Source organism: Pteropus medius, unplaced genomic scaffold, assembly GCF_902729225.1.
Source record: "Pteropus medius unplaced genomic scaffold, Ma_sr-lr_union100, whole genome shotgun sequence".
Taxonomy (NCBI): domain Eukaryota; kingdom Metazoa; phylum Chordata; class Mammalia; order Chiroptera; family Pteropodidae; genus Pteropus; species Pteropus medius.
In genome coordinates, this window is record NW_024344378.1 from 26,970,013 (window position 1) to 26,982,400 (window position 12,388).

At 39.1% G+C, this 12,388-nt stretch overlaps 1 protein-coding gene across 3 annotated transcripts in view; it reads right to left on the minus strand.

The window, feature by feature from the left end:
• PCGF5 (polycomb group ring finger 5) overlaps positions 1-12,388 on the minus strand; it is a 105,626-nt gene that overhangs the window by 59,676 nt on the left and 33,562 nt on the right. The window contains exons 1-2 of one of the 3 annotated variants that reach the window (XM_039871748.1): positions 2,797-2,983; positions 460-754 (exon numbers count right to left, since the gene is read on the minus strand). In XM_039871748.1, coding sequence (XP_039727682.1) covers positions 460-571 — 112 coding nt within the window. In that variant the 5' untranslated portion in view covers positions 572-754; positions 2,797-2,983. Of the gene's footprint in view, positions 1-459; positions 755-2,796; positions 2,984-12,388 lie in introns of those variants that run through there. The other 2 variants (XM_039871746.1, XM_039871747.1) reach the window with 2 other exon arrangements.

The window sequence follows — 12,388 nt, forward strand, 5'->3', positions numbered from 1 at the left end:
TGATGGTTTCAAGGGTGTATACTTATCTCTAAAGTTATCAAGTTGTATACAATAAATATGTACAGCTTTTTGTATGTCAACCATACCTCAATAAAGTGGTTAAAAAACCAACAATGAATTAAAGTATGCATATTCTAATAAAACTTCTGAGCAGATTAATTCCTTCAGTATAATTTTTTAAATAAAAAACCTAAGTTTACTTTTTAAAAATACCATAATATGATATTTAGAACATTTTAAAGTCAGAGAAAAGTCAACTATTACAATTTAAAAAGTACAGGAATAATTTCATGCCACTGGCATTCCAATGACAAATAAATTAAATCCTGAAAATATATTTAAACTTAGTTCTTAGAATACTCATTGTTTCAAAAGTTAAAATCTAGATAAAACAAAAAATTTTAAAAGAGCAAATGTAACTCAACTTCTGATGGACACATGATGAAAAAGATTACTTACAGGTGTGGAGGCATTCCGTCACTGTAGTTGGCTTGATCAGATACCCTTTACAGATATAGCAGGTGATGTAAGGATTGAAATCTTTCACCAAGTGTTTCCTTTGGGTAGCCATTCGTAGTTAACTAGGACTGGCTTTAGCAGTTCAAGCAAAGAAAAATTTTAAGTGGATGAAAGTCTGATTCCCGGAGCTGGTATGGAGTTCCCAACTGGAGATCCTGAGGCATGAGAACTAACATCCAGATCTATCATGAGATCACTGGTCATCACTCCTTTTGGTGATTCCGCTTTCCCATATCTGTTTCCACAATAATCAATGAAAAGATGAGAGAAAAAGGTGTCAATTTCCTCATAATGTATTAATATCATTATATTAGCGGCAAGTGTTATGTGTTCCAAATTGGATGAACAGAAGAATAGAACATTTCCCTCACTGCAACATTAACAGTAAACCTGCTACAATTTAACTCAGAATAATGACAAACTCATCCCATCCTGGAGCCTCGACTATCACCTGTATGCAAATGACATCCAAGGCTATTAACTCCAGTTTTGATATCTTTACCTCTTCAGTAATTGATCTTAACCATCTGCTTGACTGCTCAATTAGGAGTTCCTGCCAATACAAGTTATAGGGTTCAAAACTGAAGTCATTATCAAAATGCTCTCTAATTTCCATTTTGTATCCCACACTCAGTCGTCAAATCATGCTGCTGTCCTTTTCCAATCCATACACAGCCACACTACTAGTATATATTACCTCTCTACCTTTAGTCCATCTTATATTGCTACCAGGTTAGCAAAAGATGTCAAAGAAAGAATGACAATGTCAGTGTTTCATCTTTACAAAGAGAAAAACTGAATTTCTTAGCTTGTCATATAAGACCCTCCACAGACCGACCTTACCATACCCTTCAACATTCAGGCAAACTGAAAGGTTCACTCACTCTCTTCCAATGCACTCCCACACGCTCTATGCCCTATATCCAACAAGCCCTTCCACTCCTCTGTCTAGATCCTATCCATCCTTCAAAACTGTTCTCCAGGGCTATCCTCATTGTAATCTCCCCATGGTTTTTAACCCTTACTTCTCTCCTGTTACATTGTCCTTTAACATACTTTGGTTTTTAGTTACATATTTTTTTATCTCCTCTATTAGGCCACAACAATATCTGATAGAAACCCATCACATTTAGTAAGTGCATGAGCTTAACATATTTATCCTACTTTTTTTTTTTTTTTTACTGTAAAATGAAAATAAGAGTGCCGTTCTCCTAGAGTGGTGAGGATTAAATAAGACAATACACATAGAGCTAACACACAGTAAAAACTGAATGTCATTAACTTTTTTTCCAGAAACGTTTAGCAGAGCTGGCTTATACTTAAGATTACTTAAAAGTTTTAAATGTTTTCTTGTAACAAACGCGTCCTCTTAGAAAACGCGACATGAAATAGGTGATTTCCTAAGTTAATTCTAAAAACAGGAACTTTTCTATTTTAGCTGTTCACTCATAGGTAAGTATAAATAAAGCAACAGGAAAGGCAAAAGGCATCATTCCATCCACACATTGCCACTGAGAATGTTCTCCTAAGAGGTTCTGCATGTTATTCTATCCACTTGGGAAATCGTGTGGAGGGTGTAGCAGAAAAAGAACATAATTAACAAATAGGGGTCTAGGGATCTGGGTTCTGTCCTTAGCCCTCTATGACCTTCAGCAAGACATTTAGTATCTCCGCTTGGGTCTCAACTTCTTCCTCTATACACTGGGATTAACGGCCCTGACTTTCCCACAGGTTTGCCTGGAAGCTCCAAGAGAAAGTCCTCCGAAAGAGGAAACGCAAGGTCCTGATCTGGGGTGGTATTAAGGTCGTGAGCATAGAGCCTTGTCACCAAGACAGAAAGGACACAAGCACAGGCAGTGACTGGGCAGGGGCGGCAGGGAACTTTTCGGAGTCCTCCGGCGGCGGGACCCGGCGGGAGCGCCCTGGGCGGTCCAAGCGCAAGCCCGCCCCGCCCGCCCGCCCGCAGGTGCGCGGGCCCGGGCCCGGCGGACGCGCCGTTCAGGCCGGGCGGGGGCTGCACTGGGGAGGGCGCGCCGCCTCCGGCCGGGCCCGCAGTCCGCCGCCCTCTCCCCGCCGGCGGGGCCGCGCCACCGAAGCCCCCAAACCCCAGCCGACTACCCCGCCCACGCCCCCGGGACTCCCCCGGTTCCCGACGGGGGCGACCGCGGCAGGTGCCTGGAGGTGTCGCTCCAGCTCCTGGCGCAAACTTGGGCAGGGAGCACGGGGGCGACCAGGGTCCCGGCCCCTCGGCCACTCGCAAGCTCGCCGGGTACCTACCCCGCGGTGGCCGCTGACGCTCCTCGCCCGCCGGAGCGCCCGCCTCACAGGGAAGGAAAGTGAAAGAGAAACAGCGCCCGCCGAGGCCTGGCCGGTCCCGGCGCCCCGTCCGCCCTCCCCCTGCAGGCGGGAGCGCGCCGGCTCCGCGGGGCCACTCGGCTAGGGCCCGATAGGGCGCGGCGGGCCTCAGGGCCCACGGCCGGTGCCGCCTCCAAGGGCAACTCCACCCCCTTTCAACCGCCGGAGCCGCTGGCCGGCCACGCCCCCGGCCACGCCCGCAGGCCCCGGCCACGCCCCCGGCGCCACGCCCGCAGGCCACGCCCGCCAGCCCGCGCTCCTCGCAGGTGCCGCGGCCGCCCCTCCCGCCCTGTCCCCTGGCTCCAGCGCGACACGTAGCTTTGGTCAATTTTTTTCTCGGTTTTTCTCTCCACCACCAGCCCCTCACGGTTGTTTTCATTATAACAATGCCTAGTATATTTCCCCAGGCGCGTTTAAAAACAACGGTCAGTGCTGAGAATGAGTCAACCTGAGAAATTGTTTACTGAGCTGCTCTTCCCCACGCCTGTCCCACCTGGCCGCGGCGGGAATGGCGGGGTGTGGGGAGGGGGAATGAGACAGCCTTTGATTTGTACCTTATTTAAAAAACACTAACGAACTTGTTACTGTGGGGTGGGTCCAGAGAGGGCAATTGACAACTGTAAGCAAGCAGCTCGGTAAGGGTGGGGGTTTTTAGTGGAAAGGTAAATAGTTATGACTCTTTGCAAGGGTCAAAACAAAAAACCAGTGGACATTGAGATCTACAAAAAACCATTCACTGCAAAAAGTGTATTCAAAAGCATGCATTAAAGAATTCCTCAAAGTCGTTCAATCCTATTCTGCATTCCACAAACTTATTATTTCTACTACTACCACTATTTTGCTAAACATAAATTAGACCTGGTTCTTTGCTTCTCAGAAAACTGCAATCCAGTAATCCTAGAGAAACAGGTAAATCAGTGTGGTCTCCACTGATTAAGCAAAAGTTTAACATCCCAAAGAGAATCAGTAAAGAGCAGCTTTCAATCTTGTGTAGTATTTATTAGAAAGAGGAAAAGGTGTTACAATTACATCATCTTTGTTTCTGTAGCAGTGAGAGCAGTGATGGCTAGGGAGTTGACAGCAGTGGAAGGGAAGGGGAAATTAATACAAAGCACTTTATCTCCAATTGACAGGAATCATCTTCCTTAGTACCAGAGTGATAGATTATGAAGATGGCTCGAGTGGCAAACCAATGAACGCAACGACCACTAGTCCAGCAGCCATACATGTGTTCAAAGATCCATTTCAAATTTAAAATACGCCAAGAAGTAGACCAGGCCAGCTTTTTAAAATATCTTATTTATATATAATTGAACTTATGTAGAGCAGACATAACATTTAAAAATTACTATTTTTAGTATCATAGCAGGCACAATACATTTTCTGAAACAGCTTTCAATGACTGCATTTTAAGGCAAAGGTAAACATGACAACTTCCAAGCTGGGTCAACTTCAATAAGTCATAACAATCACAATGAGCATGGAAAACAAATCAGGTCAAATGACTTTATAAGTGAAGTGTTTAACACTTCAGATCTTCATCTCAGAGATAAAACAGATCAATACATGAAGTCTCCTATTTCTAGTGTATTTAAAATATATTGCAATATATATATATTTCCATATATACTACAATACATACAATATGATTTGGTATTCTATTTTGCATGTGAACCTATTTTAAATATATTTTTAAAGAATAACACTTAATGAAGTCCAGGGAGCTTAAATGTGACTGGTGATCAGCACTGTAAGTGGGGTTAATTAGCATTCCTTGAGGAAATAGCTTGAGGATGGATATTATAAGGACTTATATTAGCAATGGAGGGAGGAGGAGGTCACGAATATGCTATAGAGCAGTACCTGAAGAGAGATGTGGAGGTGGGCTGCCATAAGCGAAAGTGCAAATGGTGAACTTGGAGGTAGGGGACAGAATTACATACAACCTTTGTAAGGAAATCTGTGCTTTGTATCTCTAGAGGCAGCACGGTTTGTAAAAAATGTTCGGTAGTTTCTCCTTTCCCCTCTTCAGCAACCGCCCTACCTCTCCTATTCCAAGAAAAAAAAATGAACGAACACAAAAAAACAAAAATAAAAACTCAAACATCTGTCTGGTTAAGAAAATAATAACAACAACAACAACAACATAAAAACAGCAAGAGAGAATGTTACAAAGAGGCAAGTTTCCAGACCTATGCGTAGGTTCTAAGCATTTAAACAGAAGACTTTCAGCTGCTATGTTGCCTCTCCTCCTCCCCTTGGACTGCTTTCCACTGACTCACCCATTGACTCGGAAGCCTCAGTATGTGGGTGGGGGATTCTGATAACAAATCTCAAGTACCAGTGGGGCCCTCAGATAAACAAAAGCATGGAAGCAACTGGATATACAGGACCAGGAAAAAGACATAAAAAAATCATAGCTGGGAGTCCCCTTATCACTAATCTACTTCAGCTTTCTCAAGATCCTGAGAAGTGGCAAATTCATAATTACAGAGCTGATTTTGGTAAAGCCAAGACCAAAACAAAAGTGCCGGTTCCCTACTATTTACACCTCTCAAGAGAACTTCGCAAGTCCAAGAATTCAAGGGAAGCCTGGTACAAAATAAATTAAAGAAAATATAGGAACAATGCGAGAGAAGAATGGACAAAGAGAAGGAAGGAAATAATTGCCTAGGTGGTATTTAGGAGTGAAGTGGCCACTGGTGATTTCCTATCAAAGAAAAGTGATAACTTTTCACTTGATCATTTTTGATCTGGATTCGTCCAGGGAACGACAAATGGCTCTTGATAACCCTCAGAACCATCTGAAGCTATCTGCATACTTAACAAATGTTTTCATTCATTTATATTTTTTGTATAGATTTTTATTTCAGTTAAGGCGGGGCAATGGATGGGTAATCCTATACCAAAAAGTTCATATTCTTTCCTTGTCTAATAAATATATCAATGAACTCTTGTTTAATGGCATAACATTTTAAAAATAGGGTTATATCTTTCCATTTACCTGAAATATTAAATGACTTTTTCATTATGGTAAATTATTTTATATATGTAAGTACACTATTTAATCTTTTAACATGGAATATCTCTAACATAAAACTACCCTTTGTAATCTAAAAATCTTCCTACAGAGATTTTAGAATACATAAAAGTCTCCTAATGGGTCCAAATGTATATATTTTATGGCCATGGATATTACAACTCAAAATGTGTGATTGCCTAAAACCAGTGATAGAGGAATGGGAGGGGAACAGAGAACTGAAGGACTTCCAATCACCCTTGACCGAGTCTTTTTCTCTTAATGCACCCTTCCTCTGCAATCAATAATTCTCAAGGACTCTCTCTGTTAAATGTCTCTTGAATCCTTCCACTTAACTGACCCTGGTTCAGATTACTATCATCTCTACCCTCCATTACTTCAATGAACTCTTACACAGTCTCCCTACAGCTCTTCTCCGCCAAACCTTTCTCCACAGCACAGCCAGAGGACTCTAACTACAAATTTGATCATGCTGCTCCCTAGCTTTAAAAAATCCTTGTTCTTAGGATAAAGCCAAATACTTAATAAGCCCATCACAGACCCGTCACTTCTGCAGCCTCTCCCTCAAACTCCATGCTGCAGCCACAATGAACCTTTTTACCCTCTAGTTAGAGATGGGCCTTCTTTCAAAGAAGTACCCTGCCCCACTTCCCTCACCTCTCCCCATCCTTGCTAAAGCTGGCCAATTCTTACTTTATCCGTTAGGTATCGGATGATCTCAAAGGCCACCTTTGAAACAATTATGGAGCAATACACCAAATTTATTAATAAAATGTTAAATGGAAATGACATAAACTCCAGTGGAAATCTGGAGTACCATGAGTGGTCAAGAAATGAGTCCTACATGCTCAAGACTCTGCCAGTTACAAAGACATCAAGGTAAAATAGCAAAAGCCATGGCTATGAAAAATGAGAAAGACAGAAAAAAAAAATAAAAGAGAAATTAAGTCTATATACTAAAAGTGAGTACAGATAAACAGCCTTAAGTGTAGGCTAGATTATTCTACTGTGCAACTAGCTAAATAAATATTTTAAAGTGCTTTAAATACATTATGCTAAAGACACAGACTGACGATTTTTTTTTCTTCTTTAAGAGGCAGAAAATCTAGCTGCATTTTCTTTACTGTGATTTCAACAGTTGGCTGGAGCAAGTTCCATTTTTACTGAAAGAACAGAGACTTACTAAAATAGGTACAGACTATAAGGAAAAACTGGATTTACTCCAATCATCAGGGCTATGACATTTTAAAATATCATTATGGAACCACAACTGTTCTTTTGGGAGGCCAGATTAAATCTTTGAAGATCATAAATGAACAAATAACTTAAATGCAGAAACTAAGAATATTTTATTAAATCTGAATGCAAATGATTCTAAGTTAGGAGTGATTGTAGAAAAGTTAGAAAAAAGTCCCAGCAAAAAAAAAAAAAAAGGTATGAAATTCAATTGGGGCAAATGCATTACAGAAACTTAGTAACATAAATATTCAAATACCAGAGGAGACTAGGCACATGAATTTTAAAAAGTCCTGATTTTACATGTAACTGTGGTGTAGAAAAAAAGACACTAGACTCAGAGTCAAGAAAAAAATGATTTTTAGTCAAGGCAAGTCACTTAACTTCCTTAACCTTCATTTTCTTCCTATGAAAATTTAGCTTAATATTACCATCTTAATCACTGGTCTACAGGGAAGATTTTCTTTATACATTTGTATTGTTATAATGACCATATAGAAGATTAAATGAGATAATAAGAAGTGTTTTTTAAATTATAAAGAAATGTAAAAATATTACAAGTAGTAATTCTGTGGACCACCACCAGCTGAATAGTACCTAGTAATCCCATAATACCTAGCAGAGGTCCGGATACTTTAATATATCCAAAGAATCTTTGTAGAATGAATGAGACATTCCAAGCATGGCAATAGATCTAGGATACAGCATAAAATAAGGCATGCAATGATCAGAAAGTACTCTTTCCTCTGCACTCAATATTCATCACTTCCAATTCTTAAAATCAAGATGGAGAAACCTAAACATTTCACTAAGCAATTGGAAGTTGTACAAAGAAAACTAATCTCCCTCTCCCAATTATTAATAATCTGGGTTATTCAACAATGCAGAGTGGCATGTTAAATCTTTATTCAGTCCCCTCAAATGAAAGAGTAGCAGAAATGTTTTCCATTAAAATGCCAATTCTCCAGACAGGATTGTAATTGAGCCTTAAGAGCCATCTCTTCAACTACTGGTTCCCAGCTCACCAGGATTTGTAGACTTCTGAAGTCCATATGATAGGAGAAAGGCCAGGGAAGTACAGGAGGATTTGGTTATGAGTTAACACTTTAGCGGGGTATTAACTCTAATATTTTGCTGGCAGGGAGGCTGGGGAGCCCACAGGAGGAAAGAGTATCTGAAAGAGGATGGCAAACCACCAAAGACGACCTTCTCTCTTGTACTTCACATGTCCATCTTGGATCAAAAACAAAAAACACTAAAAAAAAAAAGCAAATTAGTGTCTTCATACTGTCTTCAACTCTTCAAAGACTTACTAAGATACTGGTTGATTTTTGTATAAGTTTGCAGAAAAGCTAAGAGAAAACTGGCCTAACTTAAAGCAACGGACTTTAGCTATTATATAAAACAGACATTCTTAATTCTTGTCCTTCAAAGCGAGAAACCCTACAATAGTCTCAGAAGTTGTGATAACTTGTCCTTGATATTACAAGAAGAAACAATATTTGTCTTCAATGGTTTCTTCAATTCTATTGTTGAAAGAGGTTATCCTAGCTGACTGGAAAAGCTGCTGATGGTTATCAAATCTTCCTTTCATAATATCTTAATGAGAAGCTGAAATAAGCAGCAGTGTCAAAACATCTTAGGTTAGATGATAATGAAAATACAAGAATTTACAGAAAAGTAGTTAAGAGAACATAAGCTCCATGAGGGCAAGATTTTCATCATTACTGCTTTATCCCTTGTATCAGTCCTAAAATATAATAGGCTCTCATTGAAATTTGTTGAATGAATAAAAAAGCAAATAAATAAAATCTGACTTTGTAGTCAAGACTACTCACGTTCAAATTCTGGCACAATCTCTTACTGGCTATGTGTCATAGGGCAAAGAACTATTCTGTATCTCAGTTTTCTCATCACCTAAATGGATATAACAAAAGCATATATCTCATAGGAATTTTTAATAAGGTTATATGAAATAATACAGGTAATGCACTTAGTACATAGTAAGCAAACAAATGCTTGCTGAATTTATTTTAAGAGTTTCATATCTGTATACCCTTTCCTGCTATTTGGACAAAATGACAATGACAAATTGGGACATAACTTAGAGCCTGATGACAAACAAATGCTTAGAACAAATGCCTTAGTACAATTTATTTGCTTTTAGGATGTCCATGGAGGCAACAGTTAGTCACCCAACTTTCCTGCCAGGTACCCTTTCTCCTCCAAGAATTTTAAAATAAGGTTTCTCCCTAGTGGTAAATGAGTAAAATATGAAAATCATGGCTTAAATTACCCACTCAAGATGAAATCAAGAAATAGTGTGTACACAAACGTCTAAAGAGTTTTATGAACACTCAAAGCTCCGAGTGTCTTAGGGAGGCAGGACTGAAATATGATATATTTAGGAAACCAAAACTTAATCAATTATATTCTACCATCTGGAATAACTTTGTGTGAATAGAATAAGGATGATCAAGAAGCACACGAAAGGAAAGTACAAAGTGCAAGATGTGGGCAGTGTGTAGGCAACACTGTCTTGGACAGGGAGACACTGAACTTGGCAAACTCTGAAGTAGTCACCAGAGAGGTATGCTTGATCCTACCCAAGAATGGTCATGAGACCCTGAATTATCATCCTTCATCTTTGGCTCTGACTCCAATGACCACGAAGTCACTTTCTGAGTATTTGTGTTCTCTTGGACCAAAATACTGGGAGCAAATACCTGAACTGCAAAGTTAATATTTTGTGACTATTTCATTATAAATTTTAAGATCTTCCTTTTTAATATTAATTGACTAATATCATGGCATTGCATTGTATTCTTCAGAGAAAGATGTGCCATTTTAGAGCTGAGGACATTAAAAACAGTTGATCAACTTACTCTGGACCAAGTCGACTGGTGAGTCAAGGACAAGGCTAGACTATTCCTGTTTCTGTAAAGCATATTTCCTTCAACTAAAAAAATTATAGATAAGCCAGTCATAAAAGGACAACTACTACATGATCATTTATATGAGGTACCCAGAGTAGCTGAATTCATAGAGGCAGAAAGTAGAACGGTGGTGGTTCCAGGGACTGTGGGGGGCAGGGAACAGAGAGTAATTTTATAATGAATACAAAATTTCATTTTGGGAAGATGAATAAATCCTGGTGATAGAGAGTGGTGATGGTTGCACAACAATAAAAATATACTTAATGCCACTGAACTATACACATAAAACGGTTAAATGATAAGTTTTCTGTATTGTGTATCTTATAAAAAAAAATTATGGGGGAAAAAACTTCCTTTTTAAAAAAAGTAAAAGAAAATACCCGACAAACAGTAAGACTTGTGGCAAGTCACTCCATGAATCTTGATCTGCCCATCTATAAAATCTCTTTACAGTTGGAAAACATAACCCCGAAGAGGCCTTGAAGTTCTTTAATCATATGGCTGTACCATTTTGAAGCATTACCTAAAGCAGGGGTCAGCAAATTTTATCTGTAATAGGTTATATTGTAAAATTTTAGGCTTTGTGGACCATATGGTTTCTATTCCAACTATTCAACTCTGCCCATATAGGGCGAAAGCTTCCAAAAACAATATGTAAACAATGGATGTAGCTGTGTTCCAATAAAACTTTATTTAAGAAACAGGCAGTGAACCAGATTTGGCCCCTGGGCTATAGTTTGCCAATTTCTGACCTAGAGGGTATCTCTGTGAACATATACTGATCACAGCAATTAAGTATGATGTGTTAAATATGGCATAGATTTGTTCTAAATGCCTGTTATGGGTTGAATTGTGTTCCCCCAAAAGACATGTTATTGAAGGCCTAACCCCCGGTACCTGTAAATGTGACTTTATTTGGAAATAAGGTCTTTGACAGTATAATCAAGTTACAATGAGGTCATACTAGAGTAGCTGGGCTCTTAATCCAACAGGACTAGTGTCCTTATAGGAACAGGAGAGAGACAGACAGGGAGAATGCCAGATGAAGACACAGATACACAGAGAGAAGATGGCCATATGATGACACAGGCAGAGGCTGAAGCAGCAGCACCAGAACTGCACGTTGTAGGGGAGGGGAATAAATGCAATTTATACTGCACTTAATTCTAGATATTCTTTTGGATCAGTTCAAAGGGATCTGATGTAGATTGATACACTATCTGGCATAGAAGTAATCTGTGCTACATACAGCTGAACAGTTACAGAAATTACTTGATATATATACGTAAACATATACCTATACGTACACATATACATAGTACATTTTAAAGTGTACAATAAGAATTAGAGAGGTATTTCTTCGAACAGTACAGTCACACTCACTTTTAACTGACTATCTCTTCTGTTTTATAAGACACAAATAAATATCTTCAAGAATAATTGACAACTGTCGATTTCAGTAAATGCATGGCATTATATTTGGAGTGCTATACCGGAACTATTAGCATATATAAAGCTTGACCCTTGAAACCATTTAAATTGCACATAAGAACACTCCATACCACACATGGAAACATCTATAATATTCAGAATCAAAATATAGACAAGTAGCACTTAGGAAGTAAAACTTACTGTGATAAACAAAAATGTAAGTGTTTTTAATGATATCCTTTGTAGATGCTCTTTCTTCAGGTAGTATAACAGTCATGCTGCAAAAATTTTTCATACAATTGTTAGGAGTGAAGTGCAACTTATTCATATCTTTACAAAGACAAGCTTAGTAAAAATTCAAACTTCCTACTAGATGAATTAAACTTACTTTCAGCTAAAAATCACAGTTAAAAGAAAGAAAAGCTTCAAGGAAAGTATGAAAAGAATTCCTACTTTTATAGAGAGAGCTGCCTTCCATTTTATCCGCCCCAAGTATAAACACAACAAACAGAATTAGCATGCATGAGTTATCTAAGTTAGGCACTACAATTCTTGTGCAGATATTCACAGTTGTTTTCCATTTTGATTTATTCAGATTCAATTCTCTATCTCACCCCTGTCAGCACAGCTGCCTCTGGGTACAAAATACAAAATATTAACTAAGAAACAAAAAGGCAAGCAAACAAACTTCCAGTTACTTTGGGACCAATAATTCACTTCCTCTAATTGACCAGCATAAGAGTTCTCTGTGGCTACTTAGGGACACTCCCAATTACTTTGACCAAATAATTTCTGAATGACTATCAAGCATGATCATTCCTAAAATCTGTGAAATAGAGGTGCAGTGAAAACAGAATGGCTTAACCTAACA